The sequence below is a fragment of the Ylistrum balloti genome, unplaced genomic scaffold, assembly GCF_031769215.1.
Source record: "Ylistrum balloti isolate Yb309-2 unplaced genomic scaffold, AGI_CSIRO_Ybal_v1 Utg370042, whole genome shotgun sequence".
Taxonomy (NCBI): Eukaryota; Metazoa; Mollusca; class Bivalvia; order Pectinida; family Pectinidae; genus Ylistrum; species Ylistrum balloti.
In genome coordinates this window covers 412231-440210 of record NW_026782099.1, presented here as the reverse complement: position 1 = coordinate 440210, position 27980 = coordinate 412231, and the positions used below count along the sequence as shown (strand labels likewise).

General features: G+C 35.7%; 1 protein-coding gene across 2 annotated transcripts in view; it reads left to right on the top strand.

The window, feature by feature from the left end:
* LOC132549071 (thyroid adenoma-associated protein homolog) overlaps nucleotides 1-27980 on the top strand; it is a 35153-nt gene that overhangs the window by 2870 nt on the left and 4303 nt on the right. Inside the window, exons 3-31 of one of the 2 annotated variants that reach the window (XM_060212971.1) lie at nucleotides 185-368; nucleotides 771-882; nucleotides 1054-1214; nucleotides 1606-1725; nucleotides 2154-2277; nucleotides 2635-3212; nucleotides 3758-3867; nucleotides 4223-4303; nucleotides 4717-4912; nucleotides 5935-6028; nucleotides 6582-6752; nucleotides 8430-8594; nucleotides 10757-10866; nucleotides 12034-12224; nucleotides 13581-13780; nucleotides 14042-14197; nucleotides 14760-14896; nucleotides 15418-15540; nucleotides 16727-16831; nucleotides 19055-19165; nucleotides 19477-19720; nucleotides 20163-20403; nucleotides 21649-21888; nucleotides 22272-22479; nucleotides 22744-22941; nucleotides 23292-23515; nucleotides 24456-24629; nucleotides 24834-24939; nucleotides 27706-27738. In XM_060212971.1, coding sequence (XP_060068954.1) covers nucleotides 185-368; nucleotides 771-882; nucleotides 1054-1214; nucleotides 1606-1725; nucleotides 2154-2277; nucleotides 2635-3212; nucleotides 3758-3867; nucleotides 4223-4303; nucleotides 4717-4912; nucleotides 5935-6028; nucleotides 6582-6752; nucleotides 8430-8594; nucleotides 10757-10866; nucleotides 12034-12224; nucleotides 13581-13780; nucleotides 14042-14197; nucleotides 14760-14896; nucleotides 15418-15540; nucleotides 16727-16831; nucleotides 19055-19165; nucleotides 19477-19720; nucleotides 20163-20403; nucleotides 21649-21888; nucleotides 22272-22479; nucleotides 22744-22941; nucleotides 23292-23515; nucleotides 24456-24629; nucleotides 24834-24939; nucleotides 27706-27738 — 4897 coding nt within the window. The remainder of the gene's footprint in view (nucleotides 1-184; nucleotides 369-770; nucleotides 883-1053; nucleotides 1215-1605; nucleotides 1726-2153; nucleotides 2278-2634; nucleotides 3213-3757; nucleotides 3868-4222; nucleotides 4304-4716; nucleotides 4913-5934; nucleotides 6029-6581; nucleotides 6753-8429; nucleotides 8595-10756; nucleotides 10867-12033; nucleotides 12225-13580; nucleotides 13781-14041; nucleotides 14198-14759; nucleotides 14897-15417; nucleotides 15541-16726; nucleotides 16832-19054; nucleotides 19166-19476; nucleotides 19721-20162; nucleotides 20404-21648; nucleotides 21889-22271; nucleotides 22480-22743; nucleotides 22942-23291; nucleotides 23516-24455; nucleotides 24630-24833; nucleotides 24940-27705; nucleotides 27739-27980) is intronic. The other variant, XM_060212972.1, reaches the window with a different exon arrangement.

Genomic DNA, 27980 nt, shown 5'->3' with positions numbered 1-27980 from the left:
TAATCAATCCTCAGTGAATGTGGAACAAAATTGATATGCCTATCAACCAAACAACAACAAAAACGCGATAATATGTAAATGCAGAGTCGCAACTCTTGTCAGTTATTATATTAATTATTTATGATTAAGATGAACTAAGACGAATGTTGATATAGACATGTACATTGCTGGTATATTATATTAGAACTCATGATGCACATCGTTTGCTGAAGAGGCTGGATCATATCCACAAAAGCCTACAGGATGCTGATCAGAAAGGTCACCTGAAACAAATTGTACCGACCACTACCAAACAGTTCCTCCAACAAGTTATACAATGCTACTATAGATGTATTGAATCTATGAAGCTTGCCAGATCTGTGGAAAAGGTACTTATTCCTGATAGGGATGGCATAGATTGATCTCCCTTGCTTTATTATTTCAAACAACTGTTTCACAGTCTTGTAATTTTAGGCATGAACAATATTAGTCAACTCAAATCTGCCTTTAAGGTTGAGGTCCTTGTATATACAGATGCTGCCATTCGATCTAGTGATTAAATGTCTGTCCTTTGATTTAATTTTTTTTGTGTCGAGTGATTGAAATGTTAGGAGTAGTGATTAAATTTGGTGTCTTGTGATCATCAGATTATTCCTTTGGTAATCTGTATATTTGTTAGAGAAATTCATTTTTCATTCTGTTTGTACTTTGTCGTCATTTTCTTCCGACGTTTTGATGATTTGATAATTTTTGTTGGTTTATTATTTTAATTGTTTGCTTTTGTCTTTCAGTTGTTACACCCTTGGAGATCAACGTATGAAGCATATATCCATGATGAATTGTCAGCATTTGTTTCCTCAGTGATATCCAAGGAAAATCCAGATTTAGCAAGTTTAACAGCAGGTAATTTTAGGCAAATTGATGCTCTTTACTACTATTTGAAATATATATATTTTTTTCTGTGATTAACAGAAAACAAGAAATCAAATAAAAAAAAGAAATAAAAAAGAAATATCTCCTCTCTTGGATTCATGAAAAAATTTATATGGCTGAGTATGGTTGTTTCTTGAATAGTATCCAATTTGCTGGAGCTTAACTTAGTGGTGAGAGATGCTGTGGTGAAGATTCTGGTCCCATTTCTTAATTGGATAGAAAGATGTTTAGGCCTATTGACGAGGAAACCACCTTTAGATCTATCTACAACTGAGGCTGGAAATCTTTATATTCTGGTCAAGGTGAGATTTCCAGATTTTCTTTTCTTTTCTTAAATTCTATGGCCAAAGTTACTTTTACATGTATTTTTCATGTAAGTAGGAAAATTGATTCTAATTCACTCATGATTTCCTAAATCAATTCACGGTAATTTTGCTAATTTCAGGTTCTTCTTTTCAAAACAATGCTACAAATTGGTGTTTTTAAGGATTAAAGGTCAAAAGTCAAGGTCATTATCAATAGAAAATGGGCTTCTACTCAATAGCATATTAAAAAGTATATAACTCTTTATGATATTTCTACTATGCTGTATCATTGCACTCAGTGTAATTTTGTAGGTGTGATATGAATTCTGAAAAAAATTCTGTATGTGATGACTTTTGTTTCCCTTCTTTAATTATTTGTCCACAACAGATTGTGCTGCAGCTGTTTCAATCCTGTCCACTGGGAACAGCCATTACAGAAAACAACCTTCCTCAGTATAAATCTCTGGAATCAATACTTAATACAGTGTACAGCATTCTGGATATTGATGTAAGCAGAAATATGTTTGTGTTACTTTCAGAGACTGGTAGACTAGGATAGTTTGTCATAAAATGATGGAATACAATTTGTGTTCAAGGTTTCAGGTGACCGTTGATGTTTTATTAAGTCCAACAATTTTGCACTATATATTTTTTTGTAGTTGAATTTATTGAAAGCAAAATTCTGTCAAATGACATAGATGATAATAGATGATAGATCTTTTTATTATTAAGTGTGTTAAAGCCACAAGATCAAAAAGTCTTATAGAACTTATTTAAATTCCTCATTGTTGATATTGTGTTCTAGTTGTATTCTTAGGTCCATTTCTCAGCCATTTTAACCAAGAGGATCTCAATTTATGTGACATCTTCCTGTCCTATCCTGACACAAACATTAGCCAACCTCATTATACAAAACCATACTTCCTTCTGTTCTAGGGGTATGCCACAGACTGTGTTTTGTTGGCGGGGACAACATTTTCCTATGTTTTGACCACAGTCTCCACACCAGCTGTCACTGTGTCAGCTTTCTGGTCAACATTCCAGTCTCTCAATAATCCAGGTACATGTCATTTCATCACTCTATCCTTGATTTAATTAACAATAAAACTAGAGGCATTTCAGGATTTAGTTTAGGGAGGAGGATTGATGTAGTTGTAATCTTTGGTAAATTACACCGTATGCAGTGTGAAAATAGCAGCCAATAATAAATAGACTCTAAAATGATGTGTTATTGAGATTGCTGAACAGAGAACAGAGGTATTCTCCACCCACTGATGGTTGTGTTTGTTCTTCGATAAATAACTCATTTGTTAATATGCCAATCAATCTCTGTTTGGTGCATACAGATTTCATTGTTGTACAATATATAGATGTTATAAACTTTTAGCAGTGCTTTTGAATGTCAGTTTCTTTTCAGATTTCAAGTTTTCCACTGACATTCTGAAGACTCCTGAATACACACCCTGTCTGTCTAACCCCTTCAGAAAGTCCCTTGGTCCTGTTTGTCTGGTCAAAGGTATGGTAGCCTGTAGTTCAGCTGAACTGTTGTGTTACCAAGGAGAGAACCAGTCCAATATTTTCATCACTGACCTTTACCCAGTGATGATTGGATACTGCACGGGACCAATCAATTTACACTTCCATTCATTTAGTTTATTATTGTCATGGTTTAAAAAATTCTCCATGTGTTTATCACAAAGTGAAAATTTTCATATTGGAAAACTTGAAATAAGTGCCATTTTTCCACAAACTTTGACTTTAGTATATTTGAATTGGGACAGTCCAGTAGAAGATGTGGCAGAAATAGTTGGAGAGATATTTCGAATGTTATTGGAATGCTGGGATACCACATCAACTAAACATAAAACTAGTCGGAAAGAATTGGACAATGACTTACCAGAAAGTGTTTTGTCCAAATTAGAAACCACACCTTGGTATGTGAAGGGAAAGTACAGGATTCTAGCTATACTTTTGTCTCATATGGACCAAGAAAAGGTGAGAAGCTCTCTTTGAAGGATGTTGAGTGATTATCCTTACATCTGTATTTTGATATGATTAGTAGTTGAATTTTCTTCAAACAAAGAATATCTCCTTACAGACTTTCAGAAGATAGGCTTTCATGTCGGGATTAAAAGTAGATATTGTCAAGTATGGCAGATAATTTTTGGTTCACAGGTGGTGACTCTGTGTAATTTTGACTGTATCATCAGCTCTTCCTTTTCTTTTGGCCATTTTCTATTGTTTGTGTAGAATAATAGACTGACCTTTCTCAAAGATTGGAATTTCAAGCCTCTGTAAATTGATTTTTATTGACAATATATTATGTTGATAAAAGCCTTCAGGACACCTTAATGCTATTCATTGTCTTCACATATTAAAAAAATGATGTATTTTGCAACCATTTTTTTTGTTAGTTTTGTATATAGAAGGATGTAAAGTTTGTGAATCTCTGACCTACAAATCTTGTCCATTCTCGATTACCATACCCATAGATTCTTACCTAACAGTTCTGATCTGTTTTTGTATTACTTCCTTGGTAGATACTTACAAGATATCCTGAGATTAGAAAGCACCTGCAACAGTGTATGTCTACAAACTACTTAGCTCCATGTGGAGCAGATGTCTACAAATCCTTCCTTCAGCAAATCAGGTAATTCCATACCTAGAGTATACCCTCCATATATCATCCTTTAACTGGGTATATACTGTCTGCAGATAATCCAATAAGATGTATTTTGTCCTCAGGTAATCCCAAGGTCTTCTACATTGTTCGGTCCTCAGGTAATCCCATAACTATGGGCGGTACATACTGTATTTTCTGAATATATATATATATATATCATTCTCAGGTAATCTTAATTGTGATGTAATGTTCTGTGAAAGCAGATTGGGGATTTTCAAATCATAGATTTGAAAGTACAACCCAAAGATTTTGATCCAGCAAGTGTTTTTTTTATATGACAGTTATTGTATCTTAAAAAGCTCTGTTTACACTTTCTCATCAGGAAACAAAATGGCAGTGATATCAGTGTGTGGATTACTATCTGGCTGGAAACCATGATGCAGAGTCTCACCAACAGTAACACGTAAATACATTTTGAGGCAATAAAATTCAAAGTTTAAAGTTAGTTTTTTTTTATGTTACTATTATAGGCGCTTCCCTTGATGATAATTCAGAACATATGATATGCAATATATATTGAAGGCATTTCATATCAAAATCTTACTGAAACTATTCATTTTGTCTCTTAAGTTTTTGAAAGTGTCAAAAGAAATATTTTTACAATGTAAGATGATTCACAGGGAAGTACCCTAAGGATCTTTCACTCTTTAAATTAGACAAAATTTGTACATAAAGTACATCTCATTGTATGAAAGTATACCGGTGGCATTCACTGGATTAGTAATAAGAGTAAGAGTTAATATCATTTTTTGAAAACTTCTGAAGAGCACAAAAAAAATCACTGAAATGTTGATATTTATTTCCATATGATGTCAGACTACTGCGAAGTAATACTAATCACTACTGGGTGCAGTCCACACTCAAGGTGCTGCCATCTGTGGGGGATTTTCTCCAGGAACACATGTCAGATGTGCTGTACTCAAGTAATACTCAGTTCCCACGACAACATGTTCTTCATGCCTGGGTGGTGGTGTCAAAGGTCATCAGGAACCTTACAGGAAGGGAAGCTCAGGTGGGTTATCTATTCATCCTTGTTTACATTAAACCATTATTGAAAACATTCTAAAGGTCTTGTTACATTTTGCACCAATACAATGGACCCTCGATTGTCTGGACATCTTTGTTTCTACCTAAAATTGTCTGGAATAGGTGTTTTCCAGAACTACGAGATTAACTGGTCATACAGAGTTACATCCCTTTAAAACATAATCAACAGCATTTGATTGACATCCACTATTGATGTTTTGTTAAGTCATTTCGATGTTTAACATTCCTGATAATTTTTTAATTTCATGTATAAAACACATAATGAACAACTTTCTGAGTCTGATTGGACTTTTACTTTTTTAGAAAAAACAAATGATTAGAAGTATTATCTTCATCAGCTGAGCATTTTCTTTGTAGAAAATTTGAAGTTTCTTGAAAAGAAAATGAGCTGCTTGATAATTTGGTGAAAAATATATTGTTTTCTAATAACTGGCACGATGTGCAAATTATAATCATACCTTCTGATGAATGGCAGACCCTTCTTTTGTCACTAGAAATTGAGATGTAAAATAAACGATGGCATTCTCATTGAACTAAATTAAACACCCTGTATATGTTGAATTAGTGTTAAAATGTATCATAAACAGGTTATTAAATATCTGTTCACCAAATGTTTCTTTGTGTGAAAATGGATGTATCCAATAAAAATGGTATCAGAAGAACATGGAAGTTTTTCAATATATAAGCTTCATATTGTGTCTTCTGACTTGAACTTCCAGTATTCACGTCTTACAAATGAGTATTGTTTATCCATTATCAATCTGATACCTACCTGACTACTGTCAGATTTTCTTTACCATAGAAGTAGCACCATTACACAGGTGAGTGCCCACAAGTATGACCCTACATTGGTCTCTATGACTATGAACACTGCTTACTGTTATAGAAGTGTGGTCTGTATGTAATAAATTTTCATTCATCCCGACCAGTTAGAATATTTGTGTTGCCCATCTTTCTGAGTTATACAAAGTCCTGTTAACATTAAAGGACTCTACTTTGCTGAGGGAAGCTCTGTACAGCAGTTCAGAAGAGACACGAGCAGAGGCAATCAGTTTGATGTGTTGCTCCTTACGTAAGGCAGGTAAGTATTCAACAGTCTCTGCAATTTATATTCAACATCTATCTAATCTTGTAATGCTGGCTAGTACTCAACATATTTCTGTACATTGGCAAATATGTGACATAGCTCTATACTTTTGCTGGTACCGTAATTGACATAATTCTGTACTCTGGCTTGGCTAGCTCTCGACTTATTTCTGTATCTGGCTAGTTCACATCATATTTCTGTCCTCTAATCCAGTTTGAAGCGGTATTTAACATGCATGCTTCTGTATTTGGAAAGTATTTCAATATGTAACATGTAATATTTGGTATAAACACAACACAACTTGTTGTTTTATTGAATAAGAATATTGAAAATACATAGATTTATATGCATGTTACAAAATGCACTTCATGTTAAGCTATAAAAGAAATATTACAAAATGTGCTTTTAACATATGTCCAGCATGAATAGATAAGTTCAGCTGATGACTTAAAAGTTTTATGAGGTAACCTTGGAATGTTTTGTTTGGTAGTTAGGAAATCTTTGACTGTTATAGTATTGTTAGGAGAATAACCATCATTATCTACAGAATCCCTGTCAGAGAGAGACAGCACATTGTTGATGGAAATTCTGCCCTTCAACCTGAAGATTGATTCTGCCCCGTTTAGACAACATCTGGGAGCCAGTGTGAAGAAGCTATTGGCCAGAATACGAGACAGCTGTCTTGCGGGTTTAAAGGTCAAAAAGGATACCTTAATAGGTTTGTACATGTCATACTAGATAAAAGTATGTGATAGCTGTCTTGTGGGTTTAAAGGTCAAAAAGGATACTTTATTAGGTTTGTACAGGTCATTCTCGATAAAGTATGAGACAGCTGTCTTGTAGGGTTTAAAGGCATAAAGAAGGATGTTATAGTGGGGATGGACAGATCATACTGTATACAGAGATAGGACAGGCATCAAGAAGGATGTCATGGTGGGGATGTACACCTCATACTGTGTACAGGGATGGGACAGGCATCAAGAAGGATGTCATGGTGGGGATGTACACCTCATACTGTATACTGGGATGGGACAGGCATCAAGAAGGATGTCATGGTGGGGATGTACACCTCATACTGTGTACAGGGATGGGACAGGCATCAAGAAGGATGTCATGGTGGGGATGTATACAGGAATGGGACAGGCATCAAGAAGGATGTCATGGTGGGGATGTACACCTCATACTGTGTACAGGGATGGGACAGGCATCAAGAAGGATGTCAGGATGTCATGGGACAGGCATGGGGATGTATACAGGAATGGGACAGGCATCAAGAAGGATGTCATGGTGGGGATGTATACAGGAATGGGACAGGCATCAAGAAGGATGTCATGGTGGGGATGTATACAGGAATGGGACAGGCATCAAGAAGGATGTCATGGTGGAGATGTACAGATCATACTGTATACTGGGATGGGACAGGCATCAAGAAGGATGTCATGGTGGGGATGTACACCTCATACTGTATACTGGGATGGGACAGGCATCAAAAAGGATGTCATGGTGGGGATGTATACAGGGATGGGACAGGCATCAAGAAAGATGTCATGGTGGGGATGTACTGATCATACTGTATATAGGGATGGGACAGGCATCAAGAAAGATATCATGTTGGTGATGTATACAGGGATGGGACAGGCATCAAGAAGGATGTCATGGTGGGGATGTATACAGGAATGGGACAGGCATCAAGAAAAATATCATGGTGGGGATGTATACAGGGATGGGACAGGCATCAAGAAAGATGTCATGGTGGGGTTGTATACAGAGTGGGACAGGCATCAAGAAGGATGTCATGGTGGGGTTGTATACAGAGTGGGACAGGCAACAAGAAGGATATCATGGTTGGGATGTACACCTCATACTGTATACAGGGATGGGACAGGCATCAAGAAAGATGTCATGGTGGGGTTGTATACAGAGTGGGACAGGCATCAAGAAGGATGTCATGGTGGGGATGTACACCTCATACTGTATACAGGGATGAGACAAGTGTGTTGAAGGAAGTCCTGGCAAAGTAAATTTTCATAATCTGCTTTAAATTTTTTAATCCAAATCGAGTAATGATTGAAAAAATAAACCATAAATGATTCATTTCTCATATACAAATGTATGATTCATAATTAAGGACACTGGTTTAGAATAATTTTGATCAGAGTACATGCACAATGGAAACCATTTAAAGTCACTTTCCCCTATATATTTTATTTAACGCAACACCAGATAATGTTATTTACATTTGTGTGTGTCTATTTCTCAACACCTAATAACAGATTGCCTTTTCCATCTGTTGATGCAGTGGTTTGGTAATGGACCTTTAAATAAATGGAATGCTTTGATATTGAAAAAAAGAAAGTAGGTTTGATCTTTGTTTGGTATGATTTATTCATTACAGGTCCCTCTTTAACATTTGTTGAATGGCTGCACCAACTCTTGGTAGATAACCTGATGCCTGGGGCTTGTTACCAAAGACGCAAGACTTGTCTTGACCTCTTAACCATTGTGTATGACACACTGGTGTACCAGACCGACTCCAGACAGAGAAAGTCCTTCACACCAGGTAAAAGCTGTAAATTCATCATTGAAAATGGCAGAAATGCAAGTTATAAATCATTAGCTTTCATATAGGAGAATTTTATGTCATTTTCTTCAAGTTTTATTGCTGTATACTGAGAAACATTCCCTCCCTGACAAAAATACTTTATCTCCCCATGTAAAATTTGACTTGGGCATAGGTTAGACATGCCAATTGTTGTAAAGTTAGGAATTTCACCATTTCATTTTAATTGATGGATTATCAATCATAGGCCTATTTTTACTGTAAATTAAAACATTGATAATTAACAGGAATTTCCTTAGTTTAACTCAGTTTTTGTCAGGATGACATGTAGCCATTGTATTTCATCAGGCCTCATGCACCATTCCCTGTGTGTACAAACTTCATCTTCAGTTTCACTGGTGGTATTCAGTTGAATCTTGCCAAGAAAAATCCTTACCAGGTGTTCTTATTTTTTGGGCAGGTCAGAAATCCAAGAATATAAACCTCTCAAGTTTCACTTGTGCCATTAACCTGAAATTGACAGGGATCAAATGTTCAACATGCCACTCATGTCAGCCTTTTTGAAACATGATTGTGTAATCATTGTTTTGTTGAATAACACCTTTTTTAAGCTTCTTCTCAAGTTCTCTAAGAGAGATTGATCTGAAACTTGCTATGAACAATCTTTAAACAAAGTTTACTTATTTGTTGCACTAGTCCGAAATGATGTGAGAACATTTTATGGTTATTGTTAATTTACATTGCTCCCATTGAACTGAAAATTTGACGAGATATCAAGGAAATGAAACCAGCAAAGTGTTTTATTTATTGGCCTCCTTGAAACTTTGACATGGGAGTTGCAGCAGTGGTTTTGTAACATGATTGAAAAATCATGGTTTTCCAGAACAACAACTACTTTTAGCCCACCTGGTCCAAAGGACTTGTGAGCTTATTCCATGGCATGGTGTTGCTATTAGTCACGAATGACTTAGCCAGATTTGGCCTAATTTGGGAGGGAGGGAGGGAGGGACATGCCTAATAGGGGAAATACTGAAAATCTTACTTCCCTTGTAGGAATTATTGGATTTTGTCCAAATTAGGACTTAGATATCCATGGGTGGAGGGGAATCAATTCTGTATAAATGGTAGATCCAGGCCTCCTGAGGTGGGAGGAATAGAGCCCAGTTTGGAATATGGAAGTTCTTAAAAATCAGCAAGGATGTTGTCCAGTTTTGGTCTGAAGCAGTTTTTATGAAGAGTGAATTAGATTTCTATGTGACCGCAAGGCAGAGACCTAACAGGGAAACTAATTCAGAAATTAGTTGTCATATTTGAAATTCGTTTTAACATGACTGAATAGCTGAATTAGCCAGGTGAGCAATACAGGCTTCTTAGGCCTCTTGTTTGGAAAGGAATTGTACAAAAGTGAATAGCACTTTCAATACAAATTCAGGTACTGGTAAAAGCAAACATTGCATCACACAGGTTTTTGGTCCTTCTAGGACTTGTCAGTGATGCTAAGGGCCTAAACTTTTAAACCTGAATGAAGTGTTCTAGCCCTATAACTTCTTCTTAAGTTCTTTAGTGGGAGTTAGCTAAAACTTGCTGAAATTATCAGATTTTGTCCTGACCAAGTATTTTCGTGTTGGTCTGAAATCTAACATGGCTGCCATGGTTGCCATCTCAAAAAACACATTTAAAACTTCTTCCCATAGTGCCATTGATGGAAAATTAATCATTTGATAATTGATCACACTACCAATACTGCTGTTATATCATATAAAGGTCTTCATAGTCCAATGGCTGTGCAGGCCCATTGGCCTCTTGTTAACAATAGATGAATATCTACCTGCAGTTTACAAGTATCCTGAGTACTTACAGCTGTAGCGCATTCGTAAATCTGTTGTTTATCTGTTGTTGATTAAATGTCAAAATTATTCAGGTTTATGAACAGGACTGTGACCCTCACACACCCTATTGCATGCTTCTATGATTAAATGTTGTGACCAAAATAGCAACTGGGATGGGGTCATCTACAGGATTTAAATAAAGATGTTTCATGTTTTACACTGAAACTTTCCTATGTTGTTAAATCACAAGATGGTTAAAGATTCCTGGAATGCAGTATGTATGTAAATATCACTGCAAACAGAGGGAGAATTAACAAAATTATTTCATTTCAGAATCAACATTATCGTTGGTCGCCTATGCCAGGGAACAGAATTTATGGGATTTTTTTTCTGCATCCAACAAAGTCTGTCTCCTCCAATGTTTATGTGATGGCGCTGACGAGGTAAGTCTTACTGGTACATAGTCAGTCTCCACCACTGTCTGTGTGATGACGAGGTAACAGTCACCACCACTGTGTGTGTGATGAACAGATAACAGTCTCCACCACTGTCTGTGTGATGACGAGGTAACAGTCTCCATCACTGTCTGTGTGATGACCAGATAACAGTCTCCACCACTGTCTGTGTGATGACGAGGTAACAGTCTCCATCACTGTCTGTGTGATGACCAGATAACAGTCTCCACCACTGTCTGTGTGATGACGAGGTAACAGTCTCCACCACTGTCTGTGTGATGACGAGGTAACAATCTCCACCACAGTCTGTGTGATGACGAGGTAACAGTCTCGACCACTGTCTGTGTGATGACGAGGTAAGTCTTACTGGTACATAGTCAGTCTCCATCACTGTCTGTGTGGTGATGAGGTAACAGTCTCCACCACTGTCTGTGTGTTGACGAGGTTGGTCTTACTGATACATAGTCAGTCTTCATCACTGTCTGTGTGATGATGAGATAACAGTCTCCACCACTGTCTGTGTGATTATGAGGTAACACTCTCCACCACTGTCTGTGTGATGATGAGGTAACAGTCTCCATCACTGTCTGTGTGATGACGAGGTAACAGTCTCCACCACTGTCTGTGTGTTGACGAGGTAAGTCTTACTGGTACAAAGTCAGTCTCCACCCGATGGGTTGAAATATTGATACAATGAATCTGCAATAGTCTGGACGTGAAAAATCTGGAAAAATCACAATCACAATTGTAACACCCAAATTAACTACATTAAGAAGCGGAAGAGTATGTACACTGATTTATATAACATTGCAGCCACATTGCCAATGTGTAATACTGGAAAATAACATACATTTGGTGTAGTAGATTCATCTCAGTGGTACACAATGGAAATTCAAATATTTTACGATGAATTCAATAAAGAATAAACATTTGAATAAATAATCATATCATTAATGAAATATCTATTGTTGCATTATAAACAGATGTAACTCCGGGAAACTGGTCATATGAACAAACTCAGCAGTCGGGAAACAAGCAGTCCAGATATTTTTAGCTGGGAATCGCTGTATCTGGATTATTAAGGGACATGTTCGTTAACTTTGAAATTTTGTGTACCTGTTTCTTCAAAATTGTTTGTTGTTGCATTTTTAACAGATCCAAGAAATGGCTGCTCATTTATTGATGAAGTATTTTCAATGGCCATTGTTATCATATTCATCAAGACCTAGAATGACTCAGGAGGACTTTGCATGCCACCTGCTGACTCATGCACTCAATTGTTGTAACAGTCCAAAGGCTTCGGAAAGTCAGAGTGGAGCTCTTCTGACAAAGATCATCTTCACAAAGTAAGTCACATGTGAAGGACTTCTGACAAAGATAGCCTTCACTAAGTGAGTCCTATTTGGAGGACTTTTACCAATGATTGTCTCGACAAAGTGAGTCACATTTGGAGGACTTCTGACAAAGATTGTCAGTAAATTTCTACTGACAGATATGTAGTATATGTCTGATATAAAGTAATTTTCTGCTAACAGTGACGTTGTAAATATCTGATTTACGGTAATTTTCTACTGATAGTGATGTTGTAAATATCTGATTTACAGTAATTTTCTGCTAACAGTGATGTTGTAAATATCTGATTTACAGTAATTTTCTACTGACAGTGACATTGTAAAGATCTGATTTACAGTAATTTACTACTGACAGTGATGTTGTAAATATCTGATTTACAGTAATTTTCTACTGACAGTGATGTTGTAAATATCTGATTTACAGTAATTTACTACTGACCATGACGTTGTAAATATCTGATTTACAGTAATTTTCTACTGACAGTGATGTTGTAAATATCTGATTTACAGTAATTTTCTACTGACAGTGATGTTGTAAATATCTGATTTACAGTAATTTTCTACTGATAGTGATGTTGTAAATATCTGATTTACGGTAATTTTCTACTGACAGTGACATAAATATCTGATTTACGGTAATTTTTTACTGACAGTGATGTAAATATCTGATTTACAGTAATTTTCTACTGATTTACGGTAATTTTCTACTGACAGTGACATAAATATCTGATTTACGGTAATTTTTTACTGACAGTGATATAAATATCTGATTTACAGTAATTTTCTGCTAACAGTGATGTTGTAAATATCTGATTTACAGTAATTTTCTACTGACAGTGACGTTGTAAATATCTGATTTACAGTAATTTTCTACTGACAGTGATGTTGTAAATATCTGATTTACAGTAATTTTCTACTGATATTGATGTTGTAAATATCTGATTTACGGTAATTTTCTACTGACAGTGACATTGTAAATATCTGATTTACGGTAATTTTCTACTGACAGTGATGTAAATATCTGATTTACAGTAATTTTCTGCTAACAGTGATGTTGTAAATATCTGATTTACAGTAATTTTCTACTGACAGTGACGTTGTAAATATCTGATTTACGGTAATTTTCTGCTAACAGTGATGTTGTAAATATCTGATTTACAGTAATTTTCTACTGACAGTGACGTTGTAAATATCTGATTTACAGTAATTTTCTACTGACCATGACGTTGTAAATATCTGATTTACAGTAATTTTCTACTGACAGTGATGTTGTAAATATCTGATTTACAGTAATTTTCTACTGACAGGTATGTGGAATATATCTGATATAAAGTAATTCTCTTCTGACAGGTATGTAGTAGAACAGGGATGGACATTTGAAATGTCTCTCACTGAAGTTGGGGTGCATTGTACTGTTCAACCTTTAAACAATCCAAGAGGAGATAACGCAGCTGTGAAGTTTCTGAGAACACTCATCTCATTCATTGTTAAGACTTTGGAAGCTTCCAAGACCAATGTTGTTTTGGCCTCAAGGACATCACCAGTTCATGGTAAGTAATTTGGTTTCATTGGTAATGTTGTTTCCCTCTGTTCGTCATCATAAAGTTTTGTTCTGAGTCTACGTAGAATATGTCCAATATAGTAGAGAATATAAAATAATCGTGGCTATCAAAATAGAGAATATAAAATGATGCTGACTGTGAAACGAATTTGATTTCATACTAATTTTTCATCTGTTCACAGCTTTTTGTAATTTCACACTTTTGACCGGAGTTATCTAACATGTATTTGATGATGAACTTTTTTTCAAGGGTTTGTTACGGCCTGTACAAGATGTGTAACTGAGACCGTGGACCTTCTGTGCAAACACTTGAGTGACTTAGACACAGTTGTTATGGAGATGATATCATTGAATATAGATGTGATTGATACAATGCTGAAGGTGATGGCTAGAGACAGTGAGATGGGTGAGTGCTCATTGTCAAGGTGAGGTATAAGCTTTTAATGGCAAGGCTTGACTTTGATTCAGTCCATGTGTGTTCTGCTCACTAAGTAATTCTAGATAAGATTATTGTTCAGGAATGGATCATTTTAAAGGTAATTGTTTGTCGAATTAGATCTTTGCTTGTCTCTGTTGGTAACTAGAGATGGAGTTGTAATGATGTTGTATCATTTTTATCTTGCGGTGACTAGGTATGTTGAAGTAATGAGACATAGGTGCAACTTTTCTGTCAGTGTCCCATACCAAACATAAAGAAGTTACATTTACATTAATTTCTTAGAAAGCATAAGTAGTATTTGATGATAAAGTTACATTGAAGAATGCATAACTCAAATCAGGATAGAAATAGAGATTTAGCTGTTTTAGTGAATCTAAGTGGAACAGTGAGACATATATATCCTTAGAATTCTTGTGATAGATAAACACTGAAAGTTTAACTAGTGAATGTGTGACTGTTTCTGATACACATGTCTCTATCCCACAGAAAGTAACATCTGTTAAATGTTTGTATGTGTGCTACGTTACAGAGTTGTGTCCATCCTTTGCTGAGATCGGTTCTGCTCTTGAGAGTTGGATCGCGGAGAGTGAGGATACATATACAGAGTCGACATCTTTATCTGCAGAGTATCAATACCTGCTCTCCTGGTGCTGGATCAACCTCAAGGTGAAATTCTACGACTTTGGTTGTTAATTTGTGTATATCTTACTAGAGTTATGACTATCAATTAGAATCAAGGATATTAAATAAGAAAGTTTTACTTCAAGTATATACTTACCCATGTCAGGAAACAGCACCATGATTTAAATGTAAGGCCTTCATAATAATTTTCTATTAATTTTATAAAAACCTCAACATATGTCGGAGTAAAAAGATAAAATGCCATTTGTGTATGACACTTCTAGTGAAGTCTGGAACCGACTTGTGACTCTGGGAACTGTTTATTCTCTCACATTGGTACGATATTGTCTGGAATGTTTTGGAATTTCAAAGTAATGTTTTAATTTAAAAAGATCACAATCTTGTACTGATGATATTTTACATTTATAATTTGAAGTTTAATCATACAAAAGTAATCATATATATAACATTGCCAATGTTGTTTGATACTGTGTTCTTTAAACTAACTGTGTGAGTTATGATTGTATATTGATCAGTTTAATATCTCAAAGAAAATTACACTACAGGAGAGTTGTAAGAGCTTGGGCCACCTCACAGAAGTACTGGATCAAAATAAAGAAGGAGCTATGAAAACCATACACAGAATTAGTCAAGTGTTCCTAAACATTCTCACAAATTGCCGTCACAAGGTAGGTCACCAAAACATCCGCACTCACTGTCAACACAAAGTAGGTCACCAAAACATCCGCTCAAACTGTCAACATAAAGTAGGTCACCAAAACATCCGCGCGAACTATCAACACAAAAGTATATCACCAAAACATCCTCACAAGATGTCAACACAAAGTAGGTCACCAAAACATCCGCTCAAACTGTCAACACAAAGTAGGTCACCAAAACATCTGCTCAAACTGTCAACACAAAGTAGGTCACCAAAACATCCACTCAAACTGTCAACACAAAGTAGGTCACCAAAACATCTGCACAAACTGTCAACACAAAGTAGGTCACCAAAATATCTGCACAAACTGTCAACACCAAGTAGGTCACCAAAACATCCACTCAAACTGTCAACACAAAGTAGGTTACCAAAACATTCTCACAAACTGTCAACACAAAGTAGGTCACCAAAATATCTGCTCAAACTGTCAACACAAGGTAGGTCACCAAAACATCTGCTCAAACTGTCAACACAAGGTAGGTCACTAAAATATCCTCATAAAATGTCAACACAAAGTAGGTCACCAAAATATCTGCTCAAACTGTCAACACAAAGTAGGTCACCAAAATATCTGCTCAAAATGTCAACACAAGGTAGGTTATTAAAATATCCTCACAAATGGTAAACACAAGGTAGGTCACCAAAACATCTGCTCAAACTGTCAACACAAGGTAGGTCACCAAAACATCCTCACAAACTGTCAACACAAGGTAGGTAACCAAAACATCCACACAAACTGTCAACACAAAGTAGGTAACCAAAACCTCCTCACAAACTGTCAACACAAAGTAGGTCACCAAAACATCCGCTCAAACTGTCAACACAAAGTAGGTCACCAAAACATTCTCACAAACTGTCAACACAAAGTAGGTCACCAAAACATCCACACAAACTGTCAACACAAAGTAGGTCACCAAAACATTCTCACAAACTGTCAACACAATGTAGGTCACCAAAACATCTGCTTCAACTGTCAACACATTGTAGGTCACCAAAACATTCTCACAAACTGTCAACACCAGTTATATCACCTAAACATCTCTATCATTGTACATGAACAGGAAGAAATGATGAAATATTGACAGAATTGTTTTAATATAACATGATAGTATTTACATTATTTCTTTGAGAATTATGTGTCTTCTTTGTTGTAGGGTGTTATAGAGGGTTGTCGATCAGCTTTTGCCCGCTTTTGTTATTCACTGTTTACATCCATCAATAAGGAACTTAATCAGATTCCTGAACTCATCCTGAAAGAGGTATGGTTAAAATATAACTGTTATTTTTACAGCTTTTCAATATGTGTTCACATTGCATCTTCTCCTTGGCTTGTTACAGGCTTTAGAATAATCTCCTTCTGCATGCCAATTTATTATCGGTAACTTTGTGTGTTGGCAAGGTATTGCTAACACCTGTGTTGTACTGTGTATGTTTACTAGGTACTAGTAAGACCTGTGTTATACTGTGTATGTTTACTAGTAAGACCTGAGTTGTACTGTGTATGTTTACTAGGTACTAGCAAGACCTGTGTTGTACTGTGTATATTTAAAAGGTACTAGTAAGACCTGTGTTGTACTGTGTATGTTTACTAGGTATTAGTAAGACCTGTGTTGTACTGTGTGTGTTTACTAGTAAGACCTGTGTTGTACTGTGTATGTTTACTAGGTACTAGTAAGACCTGTGTTGTACTTTGTATGTTTACTACGTACTAGTAAGACCTGTGTTGTACTGTGTATGTTTACTAGGTACTAGTAAGACCTGTGTTGTACTGTGTATGTTTACTAGGTACTAGTAACACCCGTGTTGTACTGTGTATGTTTACTAGGTACTAGTAAGACCTGTGTTGTACTGTGTATGTTTACTAGGTACTAATAAGACCTGTGTTGTACTGTGTATGTTTACTAGTAAGACCTGAGTTGTACTGTGTATGTTTACTAGTAAGACCTGAGTTGTACTGTGTATGTTTACTAGGTGTTGTTAAGACCTGTGTTGTACTGTGTATGTTTACTAGGTACTAGTAAGACCTGTATTGTACTGTGTATGTTTACAAGGTACTAGTAACACCCGTGTTGTACTGTGTATGTTTACTAGGTACTACTAAGACCTGTGTTGTACTGTGTATGTTTACTAGGTAGTAGTAAGACCTGTATTGTACTGTGTATGTTTACTAGGTACTAGTAAGACCTGTGTTGTACTGTGTATGTTTACAAGGTATTGTTATTACCTGTGTCATATTGTGTATGTTTACTAGGTACTAGTAAGACCTGTGTTGTACTGTGTGTGTTTACTAGTAAGAGCTGTGTTGTACTGTGTATGTTTACTAGGTGTTGTTAAGACCTGTGTTTTACTGTGTATGTTTACTAGGTACTAGTAAGACCTGTGTTGTACTGTGTATGTTTACTAGGTAGTAGTAAGACCTGTATTGTACTGTGTATGTTTACTAGGTACTAGTAAGACCTGTGTTGTACTGTGTATGTTTACTAGGTAGTAGTAAGACCTGTATTGTACTGTGTATGTTTACTAGGTACTAGTAAGACCTGTGTTGTACTGTGTATGTTTACAAGGTATTGTTATTACCGGTGTCATATTGTGTATGTTTACTAGGTACTAGTAAGACCTGTGTTGTACTGTGTGTGTTTACTAGTAAGAGCTGTGTTGTACTGTGTATGTTTACTAGGTGTTGTTAAGACCTGTGTTTTACTGTGTATGTTTACTAGGTACTAGTAAGACCTGTGTTGTACTGTGTGTGTTTACTAGTAAGAGCTGTGTTGTACTGTGTATGTTTACTAGGTGTTGTTAAGACCTGTGTTTTACTGTGTATGTTTACTAGGTACTAGTAAGACCTGTGTTGTACTGTGTATGTTTACTAGGTACTAGTAAGACCTGTGTTGTACTGTGTATGTTTACTAGGTACTAGTAAGACCTGTGTTGTACTGTGTATGTTTAGTAGGTACTAGTAAAACCTGTGTTGTACTGAGTGTGTTTACTAGTAAGACCTATGTTGTACTGTGTATGTTTACTAGGTACTAGTAAGACCTGTGTTGTACTGTGTATGTTTACTAGGTGTTGTTAAGACCTGTGTTGTACTGTGTATGTTTACTAGGTACTAGTAAGACCTGTGTTGTACTGTGTATGTTTACTAGGTACTAGTAAGACCTGTGTTGTACTGAGTGTGTTTACTAGTAAGACCTATGTTGTACTGTGTATGTTTACTAGGTACTAGTAAGACCTGTGTTTTATCTTCAGGAGTAAACATTTGGGTACCAACCCTCATCAACTAACTGCTGTAATTTGATGTTCTATCCATGGTATAAGATATTATAAGGAAATATTACCTGGTTCACTGTAATGCCCACTTTCATATTATAACCTATATGGTCATAGCCCCCAACTCAAGGTCATACTTCTTACTCCAAGGTCAACATTGATAGTTTGGTTGTAAGATGAAATATTGAAATTACATTTTAATCCTTTTTCTTCAGTCTTTGTCCACCCTGGTTACCAAGGCGACCTCTACCTCCACGACCAGGATGTCAGCTGGGCTGCCTATAATTATACAGACTATTGTCAGCTGTGAGAGGAAATATAAAAAGGTTGACCATGATACATTCAAATTTTATGTATACCATTGCACTGGTTCAAGACTTGAGTCCAATTAATTAGGACCAAACTGGTTCAGAATGACAGCTTAATGGGCAGAAATTACTTTTGTCTAGAAGATGTCAAATAGATTAAAACATATCAAATTGACAAGAATCAAATTAGAAGAACTATCATGTATGTTCATCTTGTGTATGATTCTCCTTCTGATTTATTGGACCTAATATCAGTTGAACTCATTTCTTTATTATTTATCTGTACTACCCAGTATCACTCTGTGATTGATTACCTGGTTCCTTTACAGACCAAGCTGTTACAGACGGCCCTAGACTCTCTATTCCACATCACCAGTCTACCCCTGGCTGCACAGCTAGATGATAAGTTTGACTTACCTCAGGTTCACGGCTTGAACATCCTCAACTCCCTCTACAGTGACTCCAGTTTGTCCGCATCGCTCACACAATACATAGAGAACACTGTAAAGCTGGTGGTGGACAGCTTTGGTTCGCCAGCCTGGGCTATACGTAATGCTGCCACACGACTTTTCAGTATGTAGACTTGCACAAGTGGAAGTAATAGAGTTTGTATTTTCTGATTGTAATGTTACAATATTAGGGGAGAGTCTTATCAAATTATCATTAAAGTTTAATTAAGTCAATTTGACATGGACATGAGTGGAAGATTATATTCAACATATACCAACAATAAAATGTGACTCATATTCTTTAGAAATAAGAGAAAATTCAAATTAATTTCAGTACGATACCATCAAATTTTGAGGTGAACAGGAGATTTTCTCGCTGCTTAGACAATAGTGTGACATCATTCATTTATGATGTCATAGAGATATTTTTACAAGTATTGTCTTCTTGTGTTGATGACATTGGTATATTACACGGCAGAACAGTAAGTCTTTTGTGCCAATGTTTCCATACTCTTTAGAAGGAAAAATGCTGTTTTGTGTCCTAATTATGATCTGTGATATTTCAGGTGCTTTGGTGACAAGGATATTTGGTCCTAGGAAGAGTTTGGAGGAAGGTGCCTGTAATACATTGTCTTTCCAGGAGTTTGCTGCCCATTACCCAGAGATACCTCCCTTTATGCTAGGACAGCTAGACAGAGCTCTACAGACAGATATTGGTGCTGTAGACAAGCTCCACCCATCTCTCTTCCCTGTGCTAACTCTGCTGTCACACCTTGGACCCACAGAAACAGCTGAACAGCAGCACAGGTACTTCTCTTATAGGGTCTGTAAAAAAAGTCTGACAGCACCAGAGATACTTCTCATGTAGGGTCATTAGAAACAGTCAAACAACAGAACAGGTACTTTTCTTATAGGATCTGTAGAAAGTGGCCATCAGTAGCACACATACTTCTCTAATAGGTTCTGTAGAATGTGGCCTACAGTAGCACACATACTTCTCTAATAGGTTCTGTAGAAAGTGGCCATCAGTAGCACACATACTTCTCTAATAGGATCTGTAGAAAGTGGCCATCAGTAGCACACATACTTCTCTAATAGGATCTGTAGAAAGTGGCCATCAGTAGCACACATACTTCTCTAATAGGATCTGTAGAAAGTGGCCATCAGTAGCACACATACTTCTCTAATAGGTTCTGTAGAAAGTGGCCATCAGTAGCACACATACTTCTCTAATAGGTTCTATAGAAAGTGGCCATCAGTAGCACAGGTACTTCTCTTATAAGCTCTGTAGAAAGTGGCAAACAGTACCACACAAACTTCTCTAATAGGTTCTGTGAAATGTCGCCTGCAGTAGCACAGTGTACTTCTCTAAAAGTTTCTGTAGAAAGTGGCCTACAGTAGCACACATACTTCTCTAATAGGTTCTGTAGAACGTGGCCTGCAGTAGCACACATACTTCTCTAATAGGTTCTGTAGAAAGTGGCATCAGTAGCACACATACTTCTCTAATAGGATCTGTAGAAAGTGGCCATCAGTAGCACACATACTTCTCTAATAGGATCTGTAGAAAGTGGCCATCAGTAGCACACATACTTCTCTAATAGGTTCTGTAGAAAGTGGCCATCAGTAGCACACATACTTCTCTAATAGGTTCTATAGAAAGTGGCCATCAGTAGCACAGGTACTTCTCTTATAAGCTCTGTAGAAAGTGGCAAACAGTACCACACAAACTTCTCTAATAGGTTCTGTGAAATGTCGCCTGCAGTAGCACAGTGTACTTCTCTAAAAGTTTCTGTAGAAAGTGGCCTACAGTAGCACACATACTTCTCTAATAGGTTCTGTAAAATGTAGCAAACAGTAACTTTTTTCTGTATTTTATTTATTTCTGGCTGCAATCTGAAAACTGTTATAAATTATAAAATAGTAACACGTCCATTTATGGTTGGAAAGAAAGACTTGCTTTATGCATTTACAATACTGAATAATCCTCATTAAAAATGTCAGTTGAAAGTTTACTAAAAAACCTAAAATAAAATTTGCTGCTTTCTCCAGCCTTATCACAGAGTTCAAGAGTCGGATCGAGTTCTTGTTGGCAAGTCCAGTGTATTACCTCCGCCATTTGACAGCAAGTGCATTTGTTGCTATGATAACTGTACAGTCAGTGAAGGACTCTATGATAAGCCTACTGAAGGACATCCCAGAGAATCCATGTCCAAGTCACAAGTACAACAGACTTCATGGAACTCTTCTGTGTTTGGAGAAAACTCTAGTCGTCCATAATGCATGTATAAGGTTTGTGGATATACACTGTTTAATTTTTCAAGGATTGTGAGAAGAAAATTGTATTTACTCCTACTGAGGATTAGATCTATGTCTAGAAGTACATTCATTGTCGTTAGGCTCCTGCAAGGACAGTATGTATAAGTAACTGGGATAGGTACTGTAAAGTCATTCAATTCAGTGGGGGATTTATTTTGATGGTACTTTTGATCCTTGTATTCTATAGAGCAATATTTACTTACTAAATCAATTGTCTATGAAATACAACTTTTTGGAAACCAACGAAAATTAAGACCCACAAAAATGTATGATTTTACTGATATGTAATAACCATTACTTCCTCTTACTGTTCTTTTGTGATCTGTTCAGAGTTAATTCTTTTTTTATTTTTACAGTGAAACTGACTGTGTGGATGTGATGAAGGTACTGAAGACACGAGCTTGGATAAGTAGTGACCCAGCAGTGTGTCCACTCATCACAAATACGTACCTTTCTGTACTCAATAAACTTACAGAATTGTTTCCAGCTAAAGTGCGGACTGATAGTCTTCATTTGGTCAGGTTGATGCAGAAGTCTGCTACCTGTCATTATAAAAGTGTCAATGTAAGTATCTATACAAGTGGTATAATATATATACATGTGTACACAACTTAAAGGCTCCACGAAATATCTAATAAAATAATAGTAGTCTTTGAAATAGATCTTTCTGCAAAACAAGCAATGCTGTCTCCTAATATTTAGTTTGGTTTTCTACATGTGTACAACGATTCATCAGCACAAGTGTTATATATTTAATTAGTGATACACTTTTCTTATAAATTTAAATCTAATCTAATCCTTATGTAAAATATTTGTTCTTGTGAAAAGCTGGGCCAAGGAGTATTAACCAAGAACCTGGTACAGTGTTTGCTGAGGAACCACGACTGGGAGGTGGAGAATGATGACGAGTTAGTTCATGACCTACTCGGGGGGACTGAAAAGGACGCTAAGCTGGCTTGTGTGTCCACACTGGAATGTATGCTGGAGTCAAGGACCTGGCAAGCTTTGCAGTGGAGCACCATTCAGGTACAGTTCTCATCACATGGGCTTCACTTCTTCTAACCACAGAAACATCATGTTAAAACTCTGTAGAATGATATGTCATTAACAAATGTTACTGGAAATTTTAGTTCTGTAAAATTTCTTAATCATTGATCAGAGAAGTGTACATGGAGAGGATTTTTATAACATGTTGTTATTGTAATCTGTACTTTATAGCTTTGTCATTGACATGGTACTAACATTTCAAAACTGCAACAGACATTTCTGTCATCCTCCAATATCTTGAAACTTCAATGATACAGCTTCTGTTGTATAGATTTTGGTTGCTTTGTACAACCATCCAACAGTCACACATCATCATTGTAAATCTTCAGGGTCAGCTGATTGATGTCCTTCATAGGGAGACTTACCCTCCATTGCTGGCCAACTGTCTGTCTCTGTTACTCAATATACACAACACTCATGGCACCAACTCGGACACTGCCGAACAATTGTACCAGTACTGCTGTAACCATGGTGACAGTCAAGGGGGAAGTCTGGAGGCAACCATACTGGCAGTAATGGCAATCGGAATTAAAAACAGTTTTGACATTTCTAGGTATCATCTCTGTGAATTCCTTTTTAACCTTATTCATAGAAGAAAGTTACACATTCATCATAGTATCTAATACAAACATGAAGCTTATTAAGCATGATATGTTGAACTCTATGATGTTTTCATTTTGCCATTATGTTTGTGGCATCAAAGAAAAGTTTAAATGTACCCTAATAATATAATAAAGACTTGCCATTCTCTTTGATCTTTATTTGATAATTTATTTGATACCGGATTATTGTTTTAACTAAAAAATGAAAAAAATAGAGATTATGTTTCCCAATATCTAGTGATAGTTTGAAAAATCAAGAATATTATTGGAGTGTATTTTGTTCGTTAATCCCAACTTCTGTCTGGCTGTGTCACTTATGTGATCATTTTAACTCACTTTGTCCAAAGGGCCAACAAGATTATGCCATGGCCCAGCGTCTGTCGTCAGGCTGGTGTCTGTCAATTCTTTATGAAAAACTGCTAGCTGTCTTTAATGGAGCTCAAGTTTGTATTAACAGATAGTCTTGGCCCACTTTGGTAGGAGGGACATGGCCTAATATTGGAAATTAAGCAAATTTTTTAAAATTCTTCTGTTGGAATGGCTAGATGTTGTCCCAATTTGGTCTGAAGCATGCAAGGGCGAAGGAGAATCAATTTTGTATAAGCTATGTGTTATGTCCCTTAGGGTACGGGAGGGGCAGGGCTCACATTGCGAAAAAGAGCATATTATTATAAATCTTTCATACGTTGGAATGTGTTAATTTTGTCCAAATATGATCTTGAGCATCCATGTGAGAAGAGAACTTGTATCAGTGTTGCATCTGACATTAACATCCCCCACTCTCCCCAATGGGGCCTAAAATGGATAATAATATCTGGTACCTTGTTTTATTTTTACCTCCATTGTTAGACCTGAGGTTGTGATATGACTAATATTTTCTCTGTTATTTAGGCCCTCGTCACCAGACCTGATTGCATGGTGCAACCGAGTGTTGAAGGCCAGCAGAACGACCGGTGATGAACATTTTAGACTTGCTGCCGCACAAGCCATGGGCACAGCTGGACATGTCATAATGTCTCCATCCGGGGTGTCTGAAGATGTTACCCATCAGGAGTGTGTTGTAAAGTGAGTGTTCAACGATTCTATTCTGGTAATATGTTTTTTGTATAAACTGAAAACTGTAATTGTGCTGCTCACTTTAAGGTATATGGGACCAAATCTATTAGCATGGTTCTTTTGTTTCTGATGATAATGATTTTTTTACAACACAAATGCTATCTACATCATCATACATTAACCGCTGTTTGATAAGAATGCGTTTCTGTGTAGACTTTTCCAGGCATTGTCAAACCTGATCCAGGATGATGACACAGATGTACGAGTACAAGCAATGGAGATTATACCACACCTGTGTTACAAAGGAAGGTCTATTGAGGTGAGAGGACACACAATCTTTGTTATATGTGTGTTTTGGAGGTTAGAGCACAGGTCAGCATATACAGGTAATCATATCTGTTATACAGGTCATCACACAGGTTATACAGGTCAGCACATATACAGGTAATAATTCCAGTTATACAGGTCATCACACAGGTTATACAGGTCAGCACATATACAGGTAATCATATCTGTTATACAGGTCAGCACATATACAGGTAATAATTCCAGTTATACAGGTCATCACACAGGTTGTACAGGTTATCACACAAATTATACAGGTAATAACACAAATTATACAGGTAACCACACAAATTATACAGGTAATCACACAAATTATACAGGTAATCACACAAATTATACAGATAATCACACAAATTATACAGGTAATCACACAAATTATACAGGTAATAACACAAATTATACAGGTAATCACACAAATTATACAGATAATCACACAAATTATACAGGTAATCACACAAATTATACAGGTAATCACACAAATTATATAGATAATCACACAAATTATACAGATAACCACACAAATTATATAGATAATCACACAAATTATACAGATAACCACACAAATTATACAGGTAATCACACAAATTATACAGGTAATCACACAAATTATATAGATAATCACACAAATTATACAGGTAATCACACAAATTATACAGGTAATCACACAAATTATATAGATAATCACACAAATTATACAGATAACCACACAAATTATATAGATAATCACACAAATTATACAGGTAATCACACAAATTATACAGGTAATCACACAAATTATATAGATAATCACACAAATTATATAGATAATCACACAAATTATATAGATAATCACACAAATTATACAGATAATCACACAAATTATACAGGTAATCACACAAATTATACAGGTAATCACACAAATTATATAGATAATCACACAAATTATACAGATAACCACACAAATTATATAGATAATCACACAAATTATACAGGTAATCACACAAATTATATTATATAGATAATCACACAAATTATATAGATAATCACACAAATTATATAGATAATCACACAAATTATACAGGTAACCACACAAATTATACAGGTAATCACACAAATTATACAGATAATCACACAAATTATACATACAGGTAATCACACAAATTATACAGGTAATCACACAAATTATATAGATAATCACACAAATTATACAGATAACCACACAAATTATATAGATAATCACACAAATTATACAGATAACCACACAAATTATACAGGTAATCACACAAATTATACAGGTAATCACACAAATTATATAGATAATCACACAAATTATACAGGTAATCACACAAATTATACAGGTAATCACACAAATTATATAGATAATCACACAAATTATACAGATAATCACACAAATTATATAGATAACCACACAAATTATATAGATAATCACACAAATTATACAGGTAATCACACAAATTATATAGATAATCACACAAATTATACAGGTAATCACACAAATTATACAGATAAACACACAAATTATACAGGTAATCACACAAATTATACAGCTAATCACACAAATTATATAGATAATCACACAAATTATACAGGTAATCACACAAATTATACAGGTAATCACACAAATTATACAGATAACCACACAAATTATACAGGTAATCACACAAATTATACAGGTAATCACACAAATTATATAGATAATCACACAAATTATATAGATAATCACACAAATTATACAGGTAACCACACAAATTATACAGGTAATCACACAAATTATACAGATAACCACACAAATTATACAGGTAACCACACAAATTATACAGGTAATCACACAAATTATACAGATAACCACACAAATTATACAGGTAACCACACAAATTATACAGGTAATCACACAAATTATATAGATAATCACACAAATTATATAGATAATCACACAAATTATACAGGTAACCACACAAATTATACAGGTAATCACACAAATTATACAGATAACCACACAAATTATACAGGTAACCACACAAATTATACAGGTAATCACACAAATTATACAGATAACCACACAAATTATACAGGTAATCACACAAAGTATACAGGTAATCACACAAATTTTACAAGTAACCACACAAATTATACAGGCAATCGCACAAATTATACAGATAACCACACAAATTATACAGGTAATCACACAAAGTATACAGGTAACCACACGTTTTACAGGTAACCACACGTTTTACAGGTAACCACACAAAGTATACAGGTAACCACACATGTTTTACAGGTAACCACACTTGTTTTACAGGTAATAACACTAGTTATACAGGTAATCATACAAGTTATACAGGCCATTACAGAAGTTATACAGGTAATCACACTGATCCATCTCGATTTGGAATATCAAACCAATTTTGTGTCCAAAATGGTTGAAATATCCTGGAAACCACCTCTGAAAATGAGCCTAACCTGAATGATCAAGACCAGAGTTCTGACCAGTGCACTGTGAAATTGACATTTGTGATGACAGTTGTAAGCTTTGTGACCTGGGCTTGTACACTGGTCAGGGAAAGGTTATATGCACAATACCTACCCTTATTGGGAGGTTTATTGTAAACATAATATATAGTTATCTCCAATGACAGATTGAAATCCTATCAAAAGACAGCACAGTGAAGTGTATATAAGGATGCAGTTTTACTTTGAACTCTGACAGTGTTATGACATATTAACACTTTCTTATTTACAGTATGGTGCTGTACAATACAACACCGGATACCAGGTAAACACACCTATTTTAACAACATTCTGATGTTAGTCACAGATATGTACTTAATATGAATCGTGATACTTTTTTGTAGAATTTGTCAATTGTCAACCATACAATGTAAGCTGTGATTACTAACAGGATTGTTCATGTTTTAAAAAAAAAATGTTTGTCGTCATAGTTGTTGAGAATTTTATTAATTTTTTAATTATGAAAAAAACACAGTTAATACCACGTTTAAATTTGCTCAATTAACT